We start from the raw sequence: 24,288 nt of genomic DNA, 5'->3' as shown, positions 1-24,288 counted from the left end.
CCGCTGTGGGACTCCCATATCCCCACATGGTTTGTTCTTAGGATTTCTCTTGTGTTCGTTGGGGAGTTTTCCTTGTTAGCATTCTCAAGGTGTGCTATTCTCAGCTTAATCTGTCTCATTCGGCCAAAATTAAAAATGCAGGTTTCATATGTCATTTTCTTTTGTGCTACGTGTATGTCTATGCATCCTAGGATATTTCAAGTTAATTCTAATTGTGCTTCTAGGAATTGAAAAAAAAAAAAAAAAACACTAAAACTAAAGACAACCTGAAAGACTGCTTTAAAAGGAAAGTGAAAATTAGTGGATGTTTGCTATTTTTTGTTCACTTCGAAGCCGACCCATTTCAGTGTGAATTCCTCATGACCTAGTATAAGCTTTAAGGCTTCTTGGATCTGAAATATTAAAAAGGGAGAAGTAGGGTTGGGGACAGTTCCATGGATTAATCCCTAACATAGCACCATAAAAGGAAAAAGAGATGCTGCGGTTGCTACTTTCTGGTCGTGCAACTCACTTAGCGTTAAATAAATAATGTAGACCCCTTCTTGCACCTCTATACCGTGATGTGCGTCCAGACCATTCTTGGCTTAGCCTCCTTTCGCCTGTCTGTATCTTGGCAATAGCACGAAATTACTCAGTGGATCTCAGTCTTACTGAAAATCAGACTTGCTGGATAAATTTAAACACACACACACCCCGACGGATGACTGCCTCCTGAGCTGCATTACTCCATACTGACCTCTGAGCACTATGTGGGGTGTCTGTAGCAGTGTCTTTTATGACCATTCCTGAACTTTAGATACATTAGCTACAGGTGTTTTCTTACTTTATATTTGGAATTTAAATGCTGTTAAAACCCCACACAGACCTTGTTGCTCTCAGCTCCATTCCCTTTGTACCAGTGAAATAGGAAGTCTGTGGCATACCCTTCCCATAAAGTTTCGTTACTTTGGTCTTGTTTTAGTTTTCTTTTTCATAGTGCTAAGGACCAAACCCAAGGTCTCAGGGCCATCCCACTTATGGAACAAATAATTTTCTGACAAAGTTAAGCAAGAGGTGGGATTTAAGAATTTAAACCCAGTTTCCTCATTTGGCTCCAGTTTAAAACATAAGATAGATACTTCTAGTTTAGCATCTGAAGTTTCAATCACTACCCCTCCAGAAAGCACAGAAAGGCCCAGGACCAGAGAAAATACCTCTGACCTTAAGCCGTAATCAAAAACAGAAAACTCAAAATTGTTTCCCCCTGTACTTTGTAGCATTGTGGTTTTATTACTTGAAATGTTGCTGGGAAACTCATCAGGTGCTGAATTGTATCATTTGCTTTTGTTCTTTTAGTAGCAAATGTATCAGAGTCTCCCAGGTCTCCTCCCTACAGTTAGCCAGCATGTACATGAACTTGCACAGGCACCCAACACTACTAGTCTTTCTAGAAACTTGATTTTGTGAAATTCCAGAAAGGATTACGTATGTGCTCTTTCTTCCTATCTATGTGTATCTTCCTATCTATGCAGTTATGATTCGTGATAGATACATGTCTAGTGATAAGATGACCTGTAGGGAACTTTCATCCTTGAGCTCAAATTATGTTTAGTTATCAGTTTAATTATTATAGTGATGATGCTAATAATAGATAATAATAACAATAACTGTGTACAAGACAGTTTAAGATTTTATATAGAATGCATCATGTAGTTGTGATACCAACCACATGAATTTCTTGATGAAACTGGGGTTCAGAAAGACTTGAGTATCTTGCCCAGGTTACACACACACCAAAAAAAAAAAGAAAAAGAGTGGGAAGACAAGACTTAAGCTTAGGTCCTTCTGACCATGCTGTCTTGACTAAATGAAGAGCTCAGGAAAATTTTTAGGCTTTAAAAAAAGGGGGGGGCTCCAAAACAATGCCAGCCAGCTTCCCACTTGGAGCAGAACCCAGTGAGCTCAGTTTCCAAAGCTTTGTCTTTGTGTCTGGAGGGCGTGGGGAAGGATGTGTATGCTGATGTGTGGCTGTCCGTTTGGAAGCCGGGAGTCCCGTTGACTGTCTTCCTCAAAGGCACTCAACCTATGGAACGATCTTGCTGGCCTAGAGCGCCCCCATTCAACTAGATTAGGCGGGTGCCGGGACCCAGAGGCCTGAGCACGGAGAGTACAGGCGTGCACCTCCACATCTGGCTTTTTCACATGATCAAACTCGGCTCCTCATGCATAGCAAGCACTTTACCAGCTGTCACACCTCCTCAGCCCCGACTTTCTTAATAGATTGGTTTTGACAATACTGCTTCGCGTGACTGTCACCTGAATGATCAAAATTCAAAAAGCTAGACATCTCACCTCACTCAAAAGTTGGTCTTTCATCTCTTCTGGATCCCTCAGGGTTGGGATGGTAAAATCTGCTTTCAAGATTCCAAAGGAGTGCTCTGGAAAAGAAAATGTTCCGTGGTTTAGAAGAATGGTACCCATTGCCACTTGGACTTCCCAGTTCTTGGAAGTTAGGGGTACCCATTGGATACTACAGGTGCTACATGGTAACAGAAGATTTCAAAGGCAGAAAGAGGGAAATGGCTGAGCAGGACAATGCTTGTCCACAATTAACCCCACTAACTAATGCTCTCCTACCCCCAAAAAAGAAAATTCTGTTTTAGAGCAGTATCAGCTCTCTTCCCACAGCGTGGGCACCTAGCTCTTCTGTGATCTTCTGCTCACTTTTCATAAATCTATTATACAGATGTTCTTGGTCATCTGTTCTTGCTGGAATTTCACCTTCCCTTGGGTTCCCTACTCCAAAAAACTCCAAAGAAGTTCTCTGAACTAACAGTTAAGTTCAGTCTTTGCTACATGTCCACCATAATTTATTGACAGAAACTACAGTCTCATAGTAGGACATTCATTTGCATAGCTTTTGATAGCTTACAGTGCTCCTTTGCCTAAGTACCTTGTGTGTTCACAGCAACCGTACGATACAGGGTAGCTTCTACTGAGCACCTTTTGAAGATAAGAAAGACCACAGAACCTGGGGTGCTTGCCTCCCTCACTACACTTGCAGAAGTCACACAGCTTCCTTCCTGTCCCTGTTGCCTACGTAAGATTTCACGTTATGTCTCCTAGGAAGCCTCCCAAGTATCCTGGGCTAGGAATAACTGTCCATTTTTCAGTCCTAGGCTGTTAGACGGTGAGGTTGGCAATCAGAGGCAGTTAGTTACCTGATTCTGCTGCTGGTGGTTTCTCTTCATACTCTGGGTACTTAGGTAAGCTCATATGTTGGGTCTGAGTGGTAGTAGTTATAGCTCCTATATGTGTGCCACCCTCTGTGCTGGTCACAGCTACAAGAAAGAATAAAGGAATTCATTGTAAATGGAGCCAGGGATCAAGGGGTCTGAACTGGTGACTGTGAGCCAGGAGACAGGCAAAGGCAGCCCTGCTGTGCACAGTTGCTTACACCCGCCAGTCCTTCGCTTGCCCCCAGCTTTATTCCTCACTTCTCTGGAGCTGGTATTCCATCATCCAGAAAGTGTTCCAGCATCAGGCTCTTGGGGCTTAAGCAATAGCATGAGGTTTGACATCAGGTCCAGCTTATTTTCTTTCAGTGGCGCTTAGGCCAGGGAGCCCAGTGCTCCACATTACCAGGTGAACTGCACAGCCTCCACCAGTGGTAGCCGGAGTGGCTTTGACATCTCCCCCACTGCATTTCCCCAAACCAAGCTTAACCTCTTCCGGGCATACACTAGGCACTCCCACCAGAGACCAGGAGTCCTCTGTTACTGTCCCCTTCAGTCACCAAATCCTGTTTTTCTCCTTTTTCTGCAATTACCCACCTCTAAATATGGATGTATTCACATTTAGAGATCAACTACTATAAATTATTTAAGAAAAATGCCCCAGCCCTAGGAAAAGCCAACATTGTTTGCTAGAAAATACCTTTCACAGGTTGAATTTTTTTATTTAAAATGAAAAGTCTACATTACTCTTTAAAAGACTGTAGTATTTTAAGTGTGATATGACTTAAGCAGTCTTCTCTCGGTTGACATTAGATCACTTCTAATTTTCAGTGCAATGAACAGTGCTGGTGTGTGTTTACTTTGCAGTCTTATTCTCTTTATCAGTTTCTACATGTAGACTGTAGGCAAAGATGCCTATTTTAAAACAGAAACACCTTGCCAGGCTGGCAGCACCAGCTGACAGCCCACAGTATTGTCATGGATGTCCTTCCCGCGTTCTCACTATTGCTGCCTTTAAATCTTTGTCATACTGTTGTTAGATGAAGAAATACATTTTAAAATAAAACTTGAGCCAACTTTAAAAGTTGGACTTCAATGACTTCATGAACAAAACCAGGAGTTCTCTAAATGTATTTGTGTTGGTCTTTGTTGAGCAGTATCACTTGTGACTAATACAGATCTAAGTGTCGTGTCCCTCCTCACCACTGCTTCAGCCTCCTCACCCAGGCTGTTCTCTACTTTGGCCCTTCTCTCCACAGCCCACCTTGCCTTATCGGAAGACTTACACATCTCTTTCATACGTGAACAAGTTGGTTAGATTGAGAAATACAGAGGCGAGGCACTCATAAGCACAATTTCACAGATGTCCTCCTGATCTTTTTTTATTTGTAGCCTTTGCTTGGTGCTTCCTCTCCCTGTGAATGCTGTGTTACATACATGCTGAGCCCTGCTGTTTTCTTCTAGCACCCTAATGCAAGCATGGCCTCGTGTCACCGACCACCAGTAGATACAGATCTGAGCTTTTGCTCATTTTCTGAAACCTTCTGGTAGCATTGTTGACTGCAGGTTCAAGTCCTTCAGAATTTGGCCACAGTCCTCTTTTACCTCATCCCTGCTACTTACTCCTTCCTCCTAAACGTCACCTGTATGGTAACCGCCTTAGCCTGCTTTGCAATCCAGACTAACCTGACGCTTCAACCTGTCTATCTTGGCCCATACTGTTCTTTCAGTACGGAAGAACTTGCAGATTTTACTGCCTGATACTCATACCTTTGTCCAAAGAATGAGTCGCTTTCTGCTTTGGTTTACACTTCGTGTGCTCATAAGCTGTCCCAGTTGCCTGTATCTCTTCCTGTCAGATTGTCTTTGTCTAAAAGCAGGAGGCAAGTACTTACTCACCCTGGTTGACACACACAGTATCCACAGTTGAAGGCAGGTGTTCAGGAGAGAGCTCTTGCATAAAACAAAGCTCAAAGAATGGAAAAAGGGAGGTACAAACAGCCCTGGCCCAGGAGAGACTGCAATACTCAAGTGCATAGCTGATCAGCATGTGTGATGACATGAGAGTGAGCCTTGCATACCTACTAAGGAAGGACATTAAATGTGATTAGTGAATTGATATTGAGATGGTAATAACTGCATTTCCTGTCTGCCGGAACCAAGCATTGAGAGGTACTAGATCACACTGATACTTTCTTTGTTTTAGACGTGAGAGAAATGAGATTCAGAGAGGTTAAGAAAGTTACAGAGATGGATGTAGTGGTTTGTTTCTGTAATCCTAGTTAGGAAGCTGAGACAGAAGGATTGCAGCGAGTTTGAAGCCATGGAGTGAGACTTTACCTCAAAAGAGAATAAAGGGGAAAAAAGAGGAGAGGAGGGAGAGAAAAATTGGTTTTCTAAGGCTGTGCACAGTACATTACAGAGCCACTATTCCAGTTTTGACTGTCAGACTTCAGCTCTTAAAGGTGGAGTCTTCTAAATCTTCCTGTCTTTCCCCATCTCTATCCTAGTTGATCGAGGGAATGGACTCACGAGCTGGTGCGGCCAGACAAGATTCCTTATAGAGAGGCCTGCAGTGCTGCCCCACCTAGCCATTCGAGTCCTGCGCTTGGCCCGCACTTTGCAATTTGGTATCTGGCTGCCGGTGTCCCAGAGGAACTTGTGGGCAGGGGTGCCCGACCACCCAGTGAAGCACTTGAGCACCTGTAGTAGTTCTTGGCAGGCTCCCGGCAGGCTTGATGCTGGCATCCAGTCTCCAGTCTGTAGAATGATAGGGCCCATTTCTTTGAGTCTCTGCTGGGCTCCTTGAGACAGATGCCTCCGTAGCTCGCTCTTTCATCTCTACCAAGCAAAACAGAGCCTCTGAGCTATGGGACTAGCTGAATGAGGAGGACTCAGAGAACATTGCCAACATGAAAATGGCCAACGCATTATGGGTGCAGCTGAGGCAGAGGCTTGTGGCTACCTCCATTGTAGCCGTGAACTCTGAATTACAGGGACCCCTGGTACATAGAATCTGCAGTACAATTGGCATTGGTAATCTGGGGTCCCAGGCTACTTCCTGGTGAACCGATCCACTTTCTTGAGACACACAACCAGTGTGGGCTAGTTTCAAGGATGCAAGACCCACAGATAAGCTCTGAGCAATGGCCATGGGCCTTTCCCTGAGGACTTAAAAGCTGTCTGGGGATAAAAGGTCCAAGGATATGGTTCTGGCAAGTGATCAACCAGGGGTGTCATGGACTTTTCTTCCAAAACAAAGTTACTTCCCAGGGGCCCAAGGTCTAAGGACAAGCTCTGAGAAGTTAGCAGTAGGGTGCTAGGCCCTTCTCCCAGAACCAGACTGCTTCGTGGGTGCTCAGAATGTGAAGACAAGCTATGAGCAGTGACCAGTGGGCTTGTGAGCCCTTCTCAAACAAAGGTACCTCCTGAGGGTGCAGGGGTCGCCAGAGGACTTCTTGAAACTTTCCCCTGAGGCTGGAGGGAGGTGAGGCCCACAGTGGTGGTGGCGGTGGATGTGGTATCACAGGTGCTGAAGCCACAGGTACCAGAGCTGACCGCCATTGCTCCATGACTCACTCGCTGCGGGATCCCGGTTGCTGAAACCAGTGTTTGGGAGGCGCCTGCGGGGCCAGTGCCAGTCCCTATGGCAAGAGACAAGATTTATGTGGGATGTACTGGGCACAGGACCTTTTTCAAGGCCCTAGCCACAGGTCAGGAACTCCTAGTATCCCCAATGGGGCAGATCCGAGAAAAGATCATAGCTTCAGGCCCTGGTTTCTGCCACACCTGGGTTATTCACCTGCTGAAGGCAGACTGAGAAGACAAGGCCTTCTAAACCTATTTAGGTCATCAGGTAAGCATGGGCCTGAGACAACGCGATGGACGCTGGGTTAGACTTCAAAGGAAGCAGAAGGCCTCAACCCAGCTTTTCAAACCAAAGGAGCCATGCCTCCTCTATCTCCCAGTGAGAGCAGCACACAAGCCTGCCAGCAGGAAAGAGGAGGTATACCCACCCACCCACCCGCTAACCTTTTCATCCTTCTAAAATCACTCCTAAAACCCCTCTGCTATTACAGTGGCTGGTTGACTCCTGTTCTCCATGTCTCTGTCATGCCTCTAACTATACTAAACACCAGCTTTTGCCTGGTTGGCTGGGAGCTTCATCAGAATGAGTCCTGCTTTTGTTGTGGGCTCTTTTTGGTTGTATTTGTCCCCTATTATTGGGTCTTGGTCAACCACCCTAACTTATAACCACGTCACAAAACCCCAACAGCTCATGCCTCTTCCCCAGCAGAGGAGCACACTCGGAGAAGAAACTGGATGGAGCTCCTTTATTGTGCTTCCCTCCAAGGCCTCTCTGACTGTTCTCCAGGAAGCACTCGGGCATCTGTCCCCATCTGTCCCAGGCCTTTATTTCTGCACCTAAGAGACTACATGGCCTCTCTTGAGCATCCTTGCCCTAGAGCTTCATCTTCAGAAGCCCACAAAGAAGACTGTTTGTGGCAAACCAGTTCCTCATTTTCCTACCCTTAGTTAGCCAAGCAGTCTGAGGAAGAGGAGCAGAAAGCCTCATTGGTGTAAGTAGTAATTGGTTGTCAACAATTGGCATACTTCATCTCTCTTGCACTCATCTCTCATTAGCACTTCAAGAACAGCCAGTCACATGGGCTCCACCTTGCGCTGCTGTGTGTGTGTGGACCAAGCATTTTCTCCAGTTTCCTAGGCCCAGAAGACTCAGAGTACCTGCGTTTGGCCTAGAGGTTGTCCTGGTAGTAACTTTTGAGGGGTGAGTCCCTTCATGGGAGGAAGTATCAATGAGTGAAGGCATCTCTGCAGACTTCCGATGTCCAATTGAGGGGTCTATGAGAAAACAATGAGTGGAAGGGCAGGCCCTGTCACACCAACCCCATAGAAAGTCCCAGCAGACACCACAAGCCAGCTTCCACCATAGCAACACTGTCAGGGGACCCAGCCACTGCATATTTTCTGCAAATCACTGCATAGGTCCTTTCACCATAAATCTTCATAACAGCTCATCGAGAAATACTCATTTTATAGACAGAGGACAAGATTGTCTTCAAATCCAAAATAAAAAGAAACAGCCACAAATAGGCAAATCCACAGAGACATAACGGCTGTTTTGGTTGCCAAGGGGAAGGTAGGACATGACTGTGAGTCAACAAGGACTTTTGAGGGTGATGAAAATGTCATTAAGGTGGACAGTGGTGATGGCTGAACAAGAATGCAAACAGTAAAAACCACTGAATTGTACACTTTAAAAGATTGTCTTAAGGGGCTGTCTCTTGATCTGAACTCAGTGGCCAGCTCTTTGATCACCTCCCCCTGGGGGGTGCAGCCTTGCCAGGCCACAGAGGAAGATGATGCAGCCAGTCCTGATGAGACCTGATAGATTAGGATCAGATGGAAGGGGAGGAGGTCCTTCTCTCTCAGGGGACTAGGGAAAGGGCATAGGGGGAGAAGAGGGAGGTTGGGGGGGACTGGGAGGAAATGAGGGAGGGGGCTGCAGCAGGGATACAAAGTGAATAAATTGTGATAAATATATAAATAAAATTAAATTTTAAAAATGGTTGTCTTAAGGTATGTGGATTCTCTCTCTCAACAAAGGTACAACACAAGGAGGGAGGCTGAAAGCAAAGGGCAAGATGGGAGGCCCATCACTGAGGAGGCATGTTCTATACAGGATGCAGAGTACCCCTGCTGCTCTGGAATTCAGTGGCCATAGCTGCTATTAGTAATGCGGTTGCTCTGTGTCAAGATCTCCACAGTCATTCAGCCTTCAGCCATCCTGTGGGGTGAATGTCCTCAATCCCAATTTGTATGTTGTCCAGATGAGGAAAGGTGAATTCAGATTCTGCCTGTCTTCTAAAAAGTGGTAAAGCCTGCCTGATTCTAAAGTGCAGGCCCATGGTTATTTATACGATGACTAACTTGTTGCTGATTGCTGATGTAATAAGGCTGGGTGGGGTCCACTCCATCCTATGAAGAGCCCCAGCATTTAAGAACTATAACCCCCTTATAAGGTTTAAAAACAGACAAACAAAGACTCTCAAATCAAAAGCCTGTGATAGAATTCTTTTATCCTCAAAGCCTTTAAGTGCGTGCTTAGATCTATCCTGAGTACCCTCCAATTTTAACCTCAGCCAAGTGGACCCTCACGTACCATAGAAGCAGATGAAAGGCATCAGCGTGTGGCAAGTCAGTGCATAAATCTGCGGGTGATTTGCAAATGTACGGAGTCCTGCACACAGTCCTTGGCCAAATATGGGTATTGGCTGTAGCCACTCAGGGACGCTGGAACCCAAGTCACTGGACCAGGTCAGATTGATCTTGGTATTGAAGTAGAGGCCAATCCAGGCATCGACATCACTTGTGATGGACTGGAGGGCTTCTCTGTCCTCATCAGTCACTCTCTGCAGATCGGCTAGGTCTGTGTAGTGGTTGCGACAGTAGTTCAGAGCCGGGAGCCATGACATAGTTTGTTTAACAATCCGAATGAAGGTCTGTCCACCAATCTTGACCTCGGCTGGAGTCAAAGAATACAGAGACCGTAAGCCTAAGTTCCAGGTTCTCAGACATCCCAGTCGCCGTTGCCTAAGGAAAGAGCTGGTTTGACCTGGATCCTCAGGGGTTAGATTTGATCAAGACCACCATTTTATAAGGATACTACCAAGTTGGAAGAATGAGTGAGATACCATAGCAGTAGCTGGTGTGGGGAGTCATTAAGGAAAGGGCTCTATTACAGCTGTGTGGTTTTTACAAGTTAAATTTAGGTTTCAGGTGTTCCATCTGTCCAATAGAAATAATCCTGCCTAAGGCCAGGATTACATAAAACCACACATTAGCGCTTAATAAAATAGTAGGCACTATTCGGGAGATAGTAATAGGTCATTCCTATGATGGGAATTAGACAGTCTTGGTTGAGAGAGAGAGAGAATCCCTAAGAGGCAACCGCATTAGCTCAAATCTGGTGGGCTGGAAGCAGAGCAGGCTATTCCCAGCAGCTCTGCTCCTCGTGAGGTCAGGCAGATAAGATGATAGCCTCCCCCACACTACCTCCCTTCACAGGCTGGGTTGCTTCAGGTCCCAGAGGCAGGCTCCCCTCCCTGAGAGGCCCCTTCAAGCCACGCCTCTCTGCCTCCTAGCAACGGAAGTTTTGGAAAAGGTGTGAGCCACCGCAGCTCCACCTGGGATGGTTCTGGAGATTTGGATAAAGAAAGCACTGTTTACAGAATCTGGAGTCATATCCTCCCATTCAAACGAGAACCCTTCCCTACTCCCTGGCATGCATCTGCTCACCTCAGCCCCCTAAGGCTTGGCTGTTTCCCTATCTAAATGGATCCCCACCCCACACATTTAATTGTGCACTTGTGCAGGACATAGCACACACATGAAGGTCAGAAGATAACTTACAGAAATCAGTTCCCTCTCTCCACTATGTGTGTCCCAGGGACTGAACTCCTCAGACTTGGCAGTGAGCACCTTTACCCAGGACTGAGCCATCTCACCAACCCCAAAACTAATCTTTTTAAATTATTCTATATTATGCCCCTAGTATGTGCCGCCCTTGGCCTGTGTCACTCCTTGGTTTTCACTGTCACCCTGAGAAGTAGCTATTATTAATCTTATTTCATAGCATAGGTAGAAGAGGTGATAGTTGACCCCAAAGTCAATCTCAAGATGGTATTAAAGCACAGGTCTGCCTGCCCTGGAAGCCTTTGCTGCTTCACTCCACATTCTATGACACTCGGAGAACAAGCCTTGAACGTAGATGCAGTGACCATTTCTTTTAACATAGTTTTGTGGGGGTTTTTTTGTGTTTTTTGTTTTTTGTTTTTTTTTAGTTTTTTGTTGTTGTTGTTTTGTTTGTTTTTTGTTTTTTCAGATAAAAAGAAACCTTCCTTTTAAACACCAGGGCAGTGTTGTCCAAGGGGCAGGAATCCTGAGAGAAGTAGCCCTCTCTAGGCATAGAGCAAGGACCCGAATTGTGAAGAGGTCCTGCCCACTCATCCCCCAACTCCCGATTCGCAGAGGAAGACCCAGGTGGCAGGATTGCAGCTGGTTACACACTATTATGAGACCTGCGGCTAGTCGCCTTCCCTTCTGTGCTTTTCAGGAATTGCCCCCATCAGGCCCTGGGTTTCAGCCTGGGCACCTTAAAGCCAAACCTCAGGTCAGGTAGGAAAGGTGGGAGTGGAGGGGACCACGGTGACCCACACCCTGTGTGCTGGTCCAGGGAGATGAGCCCAGAGCAGAATAAGCCAAGATTCCAGGAAAGGGGAGGCGGAGCCAGGTGAGTTACCTTCCTCTGGAAGAGTGGTCAGGTCCTTGAGAGAGGACTCCGAGGAGCTGCGGCGCCCTACAGCGGGGTCGCGGTGCCCTACAGCAGGGTCTGTGAAACAGAAGCAGACTTCAAATTATGGGGTAGAGAGTGAGAACTGCCCCAGAGCCAAAAGAAGCTCAAGGGTGGGCTTAGTTGTTCTATAGTCATTCAGTACGTATAGATTAAGCACCTATTGTGTGCCTGGTACCATTCCCTAGGAAAATGGTAGAAATAGCACAAGGAGAGTCTTTGCTTTTGAGGAGAATGTGAACCACCTAGTCCCAAGAGGGTGAGCACAACAGCCAACTGCAGAAAGGAGCTGTGTGGACTGGGGGACAGAAATAAGTCAATACACCACAGCTAGAAAAAGGGATGAGTCCAAAGAGACCACACAGGCATGGTTGTCTGTGAAAAGAATGGTATCCCAAGTGCTTTGAAGGTCCGCTGAGTGTATTGTAAGGAGGTTACCCAGTGTGTTAAAACTCTATTCAGACAACACATGGCAGGAGCCACAGGGCAGCCTCAGAACTGAGCAGTGATTTGGCCCATGCACTCACAATGGGCCCGTAGGACTGGAGAGAACTGAGTAATGTCAGAGTGTTTTATAGTCGAGGTCTAAGACAGTGGAGGAATCAGGAGGAAGTCCATCATACACAGCTCCGGGTTTGTCAGGGATTCCTATCAGAACCACTGGCCACCCCTGGAAATCGTTAAATTCCCTTGGAATCTAGAGTTAAAACCAAGGCCACCATGGGCTTCTGTTGCAGGGCTTCGTGGCAAGCGTGGTGTTGGCTATGGCATAGGAAATGGCAGGTTGACCTCCATGCGATTATCTGGGCAGTAATGGTGGCAATAGAATTGTGCTCAGCCCTGGCTTGCCGAGAGAGGCAGAAGTTGTCACTTTTGCCAGGGAAATGCAGTTCTGTCCACAACCACACCTCTATGTGACCTCCAAGCACCAATAAGAGGACAGCGATAGTGGTAGCACGGGCTCCAGGAGACAGAAGGCATAGGTGGAACACAAAGCTGAGGTGTCCTCCAGAGCCAGCTGATGGCAGACCTCCAGTAACACAGTCTGGAGTTGGTCCTACCCACGCCTTAGCAAGTAGCAAAAGGTCTCATGAACTGAATGTTCTACTCTGCCATCCCCACTAAATCAATAGACTGTACCCAGGGCTTCATGAGGCAAGGCTGAGTTCTTCTCTCCTTTCTGCATAGATAAAGGCCCCTCCAACCTATCTTTCCCATCTCCTTCCTTGATCAGATCTTTCACTGGCAGATAGAAAAGATAGAGTGGAACATTCCAGATTTTATTTCCTCCATCCTTATTTATACCCAGGTCTTTGGTAGTATCTTGGGAATAGATTATAGGAAGACTATGAACTAAGGTCACAGAGAGGAAATATGAAAAAAGTGAGGGAGCATCTGTGACTATCATAGATGCCTCCCTAAAACACACACTACTCTCTTCCTCTCCCCCTCCCCCACAACTGTCCTCAAGAGACTAGAGTCCCACAAGAGTCCTCAAGAACAGGCCCAGAATATTAATCTGAACACACCATAATAGCAAATGAAGGGCTTCTGATCTGTGCAGGAGGCAGCCCCAAGGACGGGGAACATCGCCCGCGAGTACAGAGTAGCACAGATGCCATCCTGGAAGATAGGCAGCCCACTCCATGTTGGGATGGTAAAGGTGGAGCCACTAGACCAGCTCAGGGCAGAGAGGCGCACATCGTAGAAGAGCCCGATCCATGCCTGGGTACCGCTGGTGTAGGAGTACACCTCCATGATGTCCGTAAGGCTGTTGATGCTCTCCAGGTCTGCGAGGTCTGTGCAATACTCCCGGCAGTACCGCAGGGCCTCCTTCCAGGTCCGCGGCTCCTCCACCCGAGAGAAGGTCTTACTGCTGCTCACCAGTTGGAGGGCTGGGGCAGGAGAAGCTACGTGACTGCCTACCCCCTTCACCCTTGTCCCCCAAGAGATCTCAGCCGTACCACAGTAGGTGTCCCCTTTTCCAGTGCAGCCCTCCCCTCTGACCTCCACTCACACCCAGCTCTGCCTCTGGACCTTGGCGTAGAAGGATCGGCCATGCTACTTCCCTATTTTTTCATTCTTTTACTTTCTCCTTTCCTTCGCTCGGTGAGTAACAGCAACCATCAGTGTTTACTGCACACACACACACACACACGTGTGATGTGCCATTTAGCTCATTGACCTTTTCTGAGCACTTAGGAGTTCATTATATCTGCTCCAAATGACAGAGTTGAGTAGATGACTAAGGCCACTAAGTGGGAAAGAGAGCCAATCCAGAACAACTGTGTGGTTCCCAGGTCCAGATCCCTAGCCACAGCGGAGCACAGTTCTCTACCAGGAACTCTAACTGGGGAAGGAGGCACCAGACGGTGTTTCATATATATGCTGGCATAGGGCAGGGATGTGCTTGCTGGGGCCAGCACTGACTTCTTCAGATGCTTCTGGGGAAAAGTGCTTATTTTGCTTGTGTTGTCTCCACCAGGCAACTTGGGAGACAAGAGCAAACATTTTATATCTCTAATCCCATATAATTACCATTACATCTCTAGTCCCCAACTAGGTGTACCAAAAGTACTCCATCCATTGAAGAAGAGTGTGGAGATAGAGATAGCAGGTGAGAGGCAGAAAACTGCCAGGAACCTCACCTGTGCCCTAAAATCCCAATGTTCACCCCTTCCTTCCCTCCCTGGCTCCAGCCACTTTCCAGGGTCTAGCAGGGGAGGACTTATCCATGCTGCCGACCCTGCAGAGTAGAGGGGAATGAAGGGCTTGCTGTTGAGGTCTTAGCGTCCCTAGAATAAGAAAATCAGCCTTGGGCCTGGATACCAGACTGGAGAAAGAGACCTAAGCATGCAAGACGGAGCAGAGGAGAAGAAAGGACTGGCAGGCATTCGCCAGGAGTGAAGCTGTAGTACCCACCAGAGCGGATGAAGCTGCCTGTCACGGGGGACAGCTGGAGGCTCCCTGTGTCCAAGAAAGAAGGGGGAAAACATTTTTTTTCTGTTCATTTTGACAGTATATATGATTCACTTTGATTTTTCTTAACATGCTACTTAATTTAATTTTTAAAGCTCTCTTGCAGTGGCCGTGCTAAATTGGTTTTAGGAGCTAATGGATCACACCCAACAGTTTGGTGGGGGGTGGGAACCACCAGCCCCTTGGACCCACAACAAACCTGGGACGGACCCCGGGGTCACAGCTGGGCCATCCTGTTCTAGTCCCTGGAATCTAATCTCACAGCAAATTTTATCAACTAAATTTTATCAAATTTTATCAATTTTAGCAAGCTTTCTGGAGCTCTCCACCTCCCACGGTGTCCTCTGTCACTTGGGCCCAGGTTGTCATCTTCCTCAGGTCTAATGGGTCACCCAGCTTCCACCTGGGTGCTCCACATTTTGTGCTCATCGAGAGGAGGATTTTTAGATGGGGACCACCCTGCCACTGCCATGGTTCCAGTCCCATGCTCAGTGAGGGAGCCTTCTAGGAGAATCATATACTACCCCCATGCTTGGCCCTGGCCCCACTAGCAGGCAGTCCTAGAGCTGATTTGCCAGGGACCCAGTCAACTTTCCCCTGCGCCGTTCCCTCCCACCCAACCCACACCTTCCTTCCTCAGAGCAACCTCCTCCACCCGGAAGACCCTCAAGGCACCTCTCCCCAGGACTGGCCTTCTGGACATGCTGTTTCAGCCACCGTTCTGTGCAGTGGAAGCCTGTGGGGGTGGAGAAGGGCACCTCACTCCCCAACCTTGGAATGATGGTTGAAAATCACATCTCTTTCCACTCTCTCCTAACCATCCTAGAAGTCTGAGGGCCTCTGGGGGGTGGGGGGGTGAGGAGCAGAACACCCGGCTCCAGGCCCTGGTGGCAACTTACCGATTGTGCAGAGGGAGAGCGGCAGCCATGCGGACAGCATGACGGTGGCCCGGTAGAAGCTTCTGGAGTGAGCAGCCTTCTGTAAAGGCCGTGCCCACCGTGCTCACTTCTTTCTCGCTCTCTCCTCTTTCCTACCCAAATTGACGAATTTTACTAAGCAAATACTGAGTGCCTGCTGTTTACCAGGCTACAGCCTGAATAAAGCGAGAAACATCCTTGCCCTAAACATTGCAAAAGCACCGTGGATCCTGCAACTGATAAGCAAAGGGGCGAGGAGGAAACTGTCCTTGGAGTTGGCTGTCATTAGAGGGGAAAAGTAAAGCAACAGACTGCCAGGTTAGTAGACCCTTGAGATCTTAGGGTCTGGGGGGAACTAGTGACATAGTAGAAGACGGAAAGAGGGGACAAAATGAAGAGCTAGACTCCGAATTCTACAGCCCACCTCACAACAATCAGAGCAGAGATTCCGTCATCTCCTCTGTCCCCTTTGGATAAGAAAGACCGATGTGCCCCTGATACGGCTTGATCAAAACATTATAGGAAGTAACAGGGCAACATTTCAAGCTTAGGTCACTGAAAAGCCTGAAAGCAGAATCAAGTCTGGGATCTGGATCCCAATCCAGCACAGCCTGCAAAGAGAGGGCCTGGCTCTGGAGAACCAAAGCCTTTGTTCTTGTGTTCTTTCTGTCCCATTCTACCCTCATTACCTCCAAGATTTCTCTCTGACCCACCAAGGGCAAGGTTTTCTAAACACCTGGAGGACTCCTTTCTGCCCAGCCCCCTGGGGGGTATATATAGAAGAAGCATAGACAGACCAGCCAAATGGGCAAAAAAAGAAAATGCAATACAGATGTCAAAACTTCAGCGATCCTGTCTTCCCTCCCCTCGGTGTGTGCCATCAATGATGGCCAGGTGATTTCATCCCAGTGGTAGAAACAGTTCATGTCAAGGTGCGTTTGGACCATTCTCTAATGACAGGAGAACTTAACCACCTTGGTCTGGAAAACACTTGCCCTACCACTCAGCTTTTAATTGTGCCATTTGCAAAGGCTTCTGGTCTGAAGTGTCTTCAGTGAAAAACACAGCTAAGTACCAGGCTTCTCCCACCCAGAGAGAAGTGAAGTGGGGGTGTAAGGGCCTCCACAGTGTGTCCTGGGGCCAGCAAGTAGCACTCCAGGTGACAATGTAACATGCCTTCTCTTTCCTTTAGACCCACGCTCCTTGAGAATAGGGACTGTGCCCAATTTACAGAGCACTCACCCTACTGTTCAGGCCTGGATTCCAGACTCCATTTGCAAAAAAAGACTTGTGGGGCCAACCAAGGAAGCACTTAATCCAAAGATCCAAGCTTCACCCTCTCCTTAGGGGCAGGTGAAAGTCACTCTTTAACAGTGACAGCCAGGGTGACTGTCTGTGTCTGAGCCACTAGCTGGCCTGAAATCTACATTAGCCAAGCTGGGGCAATCTGTTGAGGAACAGACACCGGGAGGCTGACCTAGGGCCGCAGCTGAAAGGGGCTGAGGCTCAGTGCTAACATTCACAATCTTGAGAGCATGTGTGAGGAAGAGCTCAAAAGGAGGGTGACAGGGTGTAGCTGTGCCTGAGGCCTCATCAGGAGAATCTGGAAAACAGAATTGCCCTCTTAAAGAATGAATGTCGCATGACTTTTTTCTAGAGAGCTATGAACAGACGTTTACCCGGGATGGGACACCAATTACAGACTGAAGAATGGTTCCACCCGAGTCTAGCTTAGGGAGATGGTGAGTCTATTTGGGGTTACCTACTTCTTCCTGGGTGACTCAAAGGCAGCTGCATCACTGAAAAGTTCACCCCAGCATGGGTGGCAACTTACAAAAACCATCCCCCTGGCGCTCCTTCAAAACCTGCAGAAGCTTCTTCCCCAGCTATTATCACTGCTTATATAACTCTAGGGGCCTCATGTGTCTTGTCACTTTCCAGGCTTCCTGAGCCTGCCATGTTATATAAGTGTCTTGTCTCCCTCCTGTAGGAGATATTTGTAGAGGAAATGGCTACACAGCAAAAGGACTCAAGGCCCTCACATTAGATGGACCAGGGAGAAAGTACCATGAGAGGAAACCCCCCCCAGCATTAGCTGGCTCAGAAAACTGTGCCCACAAAGAGAAACAGTTTGCTGGGAAGTTTTCTTTGATATTAGTCATGAGGAGGAACAGCCAGGGGCCAGGACCTGCTCATGGGGTTCTTCTGGAAACAGTCAAATGAGAGAAAGATCCTGAAACTGACCCGATGTCAGGCCACAAGTGGCAAGGCCAGGAATGACGAGGCTGAGGAAGAGACTAGCGATGCTCCAGAAGGCAGGAGACACAGGCCAAGGCGGGGAGGACAGACAGTGCAGGGAGGTCCAGCAGAGAGCAGGAAGGCACAGAAGGGGCAGTCACTAAGACAGAGCTCAAGAGGAGTGTCTCTCTGATACCAGGCGCACTGCTAAGTCTCCTTCATAGGCACCTTCCATCTTTCCAGTTCCCTCAGTACTGGTATCTGAGGGAAGCACATGGACAAAGCCCAGGATTGTACTGTTTCTGAATATCCCATGGCTTCTGCATCAGGAACCCGCAGGACCTTTGAGAATGGGGTGTGCTGCCTACAGCGACTCCACCAGAGCGAAGTCAGTGTGGCATACATACTGCTCAGAGGATACATAGATTAAGTCCAGTCCTAACTGATGTTACAGTGACAAGGTCAGGGAGAGATGGAGGAGACAGATCTGGGATGCATCGCATCTGCTGGGACAAGCCAGGCACTATGAGTGCTGGAAAGAAGGCCGCAGTGACACACAGGAGGCAGGTAAATACTTCCCACCCCATAGCTCTCCTAGGTTAGCGAAGGAAGTGAGCAACCTTCACAGGCCTGGGCGGGTGCTGTTGGCAAAGGAGAAATCTGGCACTTGACATAGGGCATGGCCACATCTCACTCCTATACCAGACTTAAAGAGCCGGGGCACAGAGTAACTAGGTTCCAGGAAATGTATAGGTCAGGACTGGAATCAAGAGGAGCTGTGCTCTGGCACCTCAGTGGCACGTAGAGGATGCTTGGTACATGTGTGCTAAAGAGTAGGAGGGATTAAGGCTGAGTCACGTTTTAACTAGGCTCCTTAGCAGCCTGGCTAAGAGCCTGGGCCTTCCAGCGAGGTGTGGCTCTGAGAACCAGCAGGGTCCCCAGGTTCAGTGGCTCTCCGGAAAGGTAGGAAGATGCCATGGCTTTTAGAAACAAGGGTTATAAGAACATCCTTTGCACTTCACCAGCCTTTAGGTAAAAATAACTAACATTTATCTTGAGGAGGTTTGGCAGCTGAGTGTGGCCTCTTCTGGTGTTTGATTCAATCCAAGTTGTCTTTCATTGGGGAGCAGTTTTGCCACCTAGATGCGTGGCATCACTCATACCACCGTGTTCTCAGCTCAGAGCTCCAGAGGGTTTTCTCATCTATCATATGGTCCAGGAGGATGTCAGCTACATGACATCCCTACATGAGGGAGGAGTGGGAGGGGGTTGTGGAAAGATACTAGGGTAGGCTCAGTGTTTAGAACGGGGCTGCTGGCAAAAGGACTCTGGGGCAAACACACAAGGTGTGGGAGAGGCTGTCCTATCAGCCTTCATATCAGAAAAAAATGACCTGGTCAGTGTTTGGCAACAAGCAAAGTAAAGACTTAAACAGAAAGGCACCAGACCCCCCCCCCCACACACACACACACAAACCTGAAAATCTGTAAGTTGTCACTCTCCTAGTTAGCTTTAAGAAGCTAAAAGAATTAGCTACATCAAATCAGCCTGTAGGCATGCCTATCAGGGCTTGGGTCGGGTGTTCATTGATGCAACGGAGTACAGCCCACTCTGAGTAGCACCGTCCCTTAGACAGGTGGTCCTGACATGACAACGTAACATAAACCCAGCTGCTGGCCAGCCAACATCATCCTCCATAGCTCCTTTGGCACTTCTTTGGCTGTGAGGTGAGGTCCCTTGTGGAGGTAATGCTTTGTGCAAGAGCAGTCAGGACCACTTTCAGGTTCCTGCCTTGAGTTCCCTCAGTGATGACCTGCTACCTGGAATTATAAGCCTAACAAACCCTTTCCTCCTCCCCTATGTTGACTCTTGTCTTAATTACTTTCCTGCTGCTATGATAAAGTACCATGACCAAGGAAAAGAAAGCATTTAATTTGGAGTCTTATGAGTTCAAATAATTAGAGTCGCTGACCATCATGGCAGGAAGCATGGCAGGAGGCAAGCAAGCTGCTAGAGCAGTAGCTGAGAGCATACATTTTGAGGCAGCAACACAAGAAGGGAGAGTGAGGGAAGGAGAGAGAGAGAGAAAGAGAGGGAGAGGAGCTTTGGGCTTTTAAAGGCCTTAAGCCCACCTCCAATGACACACTTCCTCCAACAAGTCCACATCTCCTAATCCTTCCCAAACAGTTCCATCAACCCAGTCCTGAGCATTCAAACATATGGCAACCATTCTCATTCAAACCACCACTCTTTGGGTTGGGATTTTTTTTTTTTTATTGTAGGAACCAAAATGAAACCAAGACAGTCACCAACATTTCCACAGGAAGTCTACACCATTTCCACAGGAAGTGTCCTTGTGGGTCCTGCACATACAGGACCCACCAAAGATCTACAGGTAGCAGGTGCATGCAAGTGCCCACACTCAGCTGGTTTGACTGCTCAAAGGGCAGCCAAAGAGGCAGGGCTTGCAGCAATGCTCAGCGCTCCGTTAGAGAGGTGCTGACTCAGATGCCGCTGATGCCGAGAGCTGACACCTGCTCTCCACGCGCCCCCCTGCATCAAGGAAGTGTCTTCATGGTAGGACTGAGAGCCTCACAGATGCCAAATTCATTCTCAGCTCATCAAAGTGGATTTGGGTGTATGATTTTTGGCTCCATTAAGTCTGAACTACATCAGAGCAGCAACATATTTTGGCACTAAGTACAAATGAAATTTGGAATCTATTGAATTCAAGCTCCAGAAAACCAGACAGCCTCTTTGCGAACAGTCTACCAGTGTTTCCTGCCAGGACAAGGAAAATCTCCACCCTCTGCACAGAGCTCAGTCTATAAGAAGGAGCAAGCTTGGTCGCGAACACCTAATTATTTGGACTCACATTCTCCCATTCACAGCTCAGTCACCTTACAGTACCTATGCTGGAATGCTGATCTCTCTCCTCCTCCTCCTCCTCCTCCTCCTCCTCCTCCTCCACCTCCTCCTTTGGCCCTCTCTACAGTGACACTCAGAAATTGCCATTGACTTCTCTATCTTGAGTCACATGTAGACATTAACTCAGCTCTTGTGAATCTGGTCTCTACAAGCTCCTCCCCATTATCACTGCCATGACTTTAAGAGAAGTGTTCTCCAACCCGGCTCAGGCCCTAGAAGTCCTGCCAAGGGAAGAAGATTCACACCTTCTAGACTACTCTTCTCATCCATTTGGCCTTGAGGTGCTAAGGACCTTAGTGGTAGAATGCTCTAGAGAACAGGACAATCCAGATGTAAAAGTCAGTGTCCAAACTGATGGATAGGAAGCCAGCCAGTGGCGAGTATTTCTAGGAAGGACTTTCCAGAACAGATCTAATTTGTGTTCTCTTTCCTTCATACTCCACCAGCTATAAGTGGCTCAGACTCTCTTTTCCCTCCCACACCTCCTGCAAAATCAGAGACTTGAATGAAGGACAGAATATGCACTTCTTTCATTATACTTTCTCTCTTGCATTCCAGGTTATTTCTGGGGAGACTAAGGGTCTTGCTTGTACAGGTTATCACCCACAGCAAACAGCACACAACTCCTGCCTCAGCCTGCTTACAACCCCATCCTGTCCATGCCACTTTCGAGCATTCGGGTACATCCTTCAACCCAGCTACTTTAGGACGATCGCTATACTCAGATGGCAGACCCAGCCACCACAGAGGCAGTCTACCTCATACAGAGGAAGACGGGCCAGGCTAGGACTCTCCCAGGGGCACTCATAAACAGCAAGCCTTGTTTATATATCTTATCACCCTATGGCGGGGTACATGGAACCGTCACTTCAGCAAGGAAGCACACCATACCATACCACATGGGGAAAGGCAGCCACATTAGGATCGCCCTGGTGAACACTGGCCCCTCACAGGAATCAGTTCCCATTGCACGTCTTGTCACACAACAGCAGAGACCATGCAATCACTCCAGGCTTATGTTTGGCTCTGTTTACTCTGTTTAGGTACCAGTTGTCTTACGTGGTTTATCCAGAGGAGACATGGACAAACATATTCTCACCTCAGGGCACTGATGACAAATCAAAAACACTTCTACCTGAGTCTAGCTCGGTGAAAGAGTGAGTCCACTGGAGGAGTACTCAGACCAGCATGGGTGAGAGAGTATTGATAAGTATACACATGACTTAACAGCAGCTGCAAACTGAAAAGTCCATGAGGGGTGACACGAAAACTGTATCCATGGAGATCTTTGCTAAGCTAGCTGACAGTTCTCCAGGAGTCTTTTCCTCAGCATTATTTATATAACCTCAAGGGAGGGGTATTAATAGTCTTGTATCCTTAGGCTTCCTCAGCCTTATAAAGTTCATTCACTTGCTTAGTCTTTTTTTTTTTAATGGGTGTTTTGCCTGTGTGCAGGTCTGGGTACCACATGAAGCCTCCCACCTAGGATTGTCAGTGAACACTACATGAAACACAGTACCTTAAAGCCCTGTCCAAAGCTTCTATGGTACCACTCACTTGTGTTATTTCAGTGACAAATGGGAATTTGGAAGTGGCTTAAGAGGAAACCTGGATAGGGACAATTGTGAGCAACTGTGAGCCTTCCAGGAAAGAGGCCTGAAGGAGCTAGGACAGAAAGAAATGCCACATTCTACCTGGATCCCATCCAAAGACAGAACATTAAGTCAGGAGGCCCCAGGAGTCACATTTAGCAATGAGAGCTCTGGTCGCCGGTGGTTCTTGTGTTATCCTGCATCTCAGGCTGCTGTCATTGGCTGTGGAACAATAATGGTTCTCCTGGGACCAGGAAGGCCTGGAAAACATCCTTGGCCTGGTGAATACACAAATATGAATAGACAGCAATCCTCACAGGATACCTCTGCTACGAGTTTTTCCTCCTCCTCAACTGTGCAGAACTAGCTGGGGATTTACAATGATCTGTGCACACCAGGCTTATTCCTGAAACAGAAGGACCAGTTGGGATAACATCAGCAGATATGGTCTTTTTTTTTCTGCAGAAACAATGTAAGCAGACCATAACTATAGCTTGCCTGATATACTAGTTATAAGATCAGAAGTTGCCTAGTAATCAAAGTATCGATGATAAAAGACATCTTCACGCTGCACAGGATAAAGCTTTCTAGAGCACCTCTGAGTCAGAGGAGGACAACACAGCAATCACCACTTGCAATATCTACCAAAGGTACATTAGTAGGCCCCCAGGATGGGAACCACGGGGTCTCCTGGCCAAGGGGAGCTACCAGGTACTGCAAGGCATCGAGAAGTGGGACTGCCAGAATGCTAAAGCAGGTCACTTCAAGGCTGAATGGAGACCACAGTCAGGATTCTGGGAATGTTTCTGAAACAGTCCACCCTCATTGACTTTAGACGACTTGTTGTCAAACAGACCCCTGGGCACATGGGACATTGTCTCTCATCCTCTGGGGCTCTGAGGACGTGGTGCTGAAGACAGCTTCACTGTAGACCGGACACTAGAAGTGACACTCCTGAAATCATAAGACACATCAGAGTCTTACAGCCATTTTTAAATGTTTCCCTTCCGCCTCGCCCACATCATCATCTCCATGGAACAAAAGCAGACTGGGACCTTTGTAAAGAGCATCAAAATTTCATCAATTTGCCGAAAAGACACTGGTGTTCTTCCTCTCTGTTCTGAACAGTGTGCTGTCCCCTAATCCTGATGGAGCATGGGTGGGTGGCAGGGGCTTATGATCCTTTCCTGGTGCAGGGAGACTGTGCTCTGAAGGGAGCTGGGAAAGACCGTCTGGTATTCCTCAGGTCAGGACAGCCTATGGGGAGACCCAGTTCACAGTGGTGATATCCAGCAGTGATATGCAACACTCCCCTGCCTTCCTCCTCAGGCAGCTGCAAAATCTTAATATATCCAGGTGTGGTGGCTCATGCCCATATCCCAAAGCTTGAGAGCCTGATATGTGAGAACTTCCATGAGTTCAAGGCCAGCCTGGACTACGTAGTTGTGGTGGTTGGAATGAGAAATGGCCCCAATTTCATTTCACCCACTTCTCTGCCTCATGCTTGCATTTGAAGATGTGTGTGCTCAGCTTCCTGCTTCAGCTGCCGTGCCTTCCCGCCATGGTGGAGTCTGGCTCTGGAACCATAAGCCCAAATGAACTCTTCCAGAAGTTGCTTTTGGTGGTAGTATTTTATCACAGAGACAGAAAAGTAACAACGGTGAATCCCAGGTCAACCTGGGCTACAAAATGAGACTCTTAAAAATAATAAAAATGAGGAAGAGGAGAAAGCGGAGTCCCCACTCCGCTTTGGAAACATTTATTTAGGTTCACAAATTAATTCCCCAGGTCTTCAAAGACATACCAGCAACAACGATGATATGTTTAGCGGAACCATGAGAAAGTAAAAAAGAAAAGAAAAGAAAAAGAACAGCAGTGTGTGTATGTGTGTGTGGTGTGTATGTGTGTGTGTGATGTGTGTGTGTAATATGTGTGTGTGGTGAGTGTGATTGTGTATGTGTGGTGTGTGTATGTGATATATGTGGTGTGTGTGTGTATGTGTGGTGTGTGGTATGTGGTGTGTGTGATATGTGTGTGTGTGATAT

The 24,288-nt window shown here is 47.6% G+C and overlaps 1 protein-coding gene across 1 annotated transcript; it reads right to left on the bottom strand.

Moving 5' to 3' along the window:
• Positions 1 to 311: 311 nt before the first annotated feature.
• On the bottom strand, positions 312 to 17,958 carry Clec20a (C-type lectin domain containing 20A). The gene is made up of 10 exons (XM_060365092.1): positions 17,920 to 17,958; positions 15,468 to 15,598; positions 13,122 to 13,525; positions 11,539 to 11,610; positions 9,400 to 9,762; positions 7,962 to 8,078; positions 6,641 to 6,859; positions 3,201 to 3,320; positions 2,332 to 2,417; positions 312 to 392 (listed from the first exon to the last, which is right to left on the bottom strand). Exons 1-10 carry the CDS (start codon positions 17,956 to 17,958, stop codon positions 312 to 314), a joined length of 1,632 nt encoding a protein of 543 aa, XP_060221075.1.
• Positions 17,959 to 24,288: the final 6,330 nt, after the last annotated feature.

Source organism: Meriones unguiculatus, chromosome 11 (assembly GCF_030254825.1).
Source record: "Meriones unguiculatus strain TT.TT164.6M chromosome 11, Bangor_MerUng_6.1, whole genome shotgun sequence".
Lineage (NCBI taxonomy): Eukaryota > Metazoa > Chordata > Mammalia > Rodentia > Muridae > Meriones > Meriones unguiculatus.
This window is presented reverse-complemented; position numbering and strand designations above follow the sequence as displayed.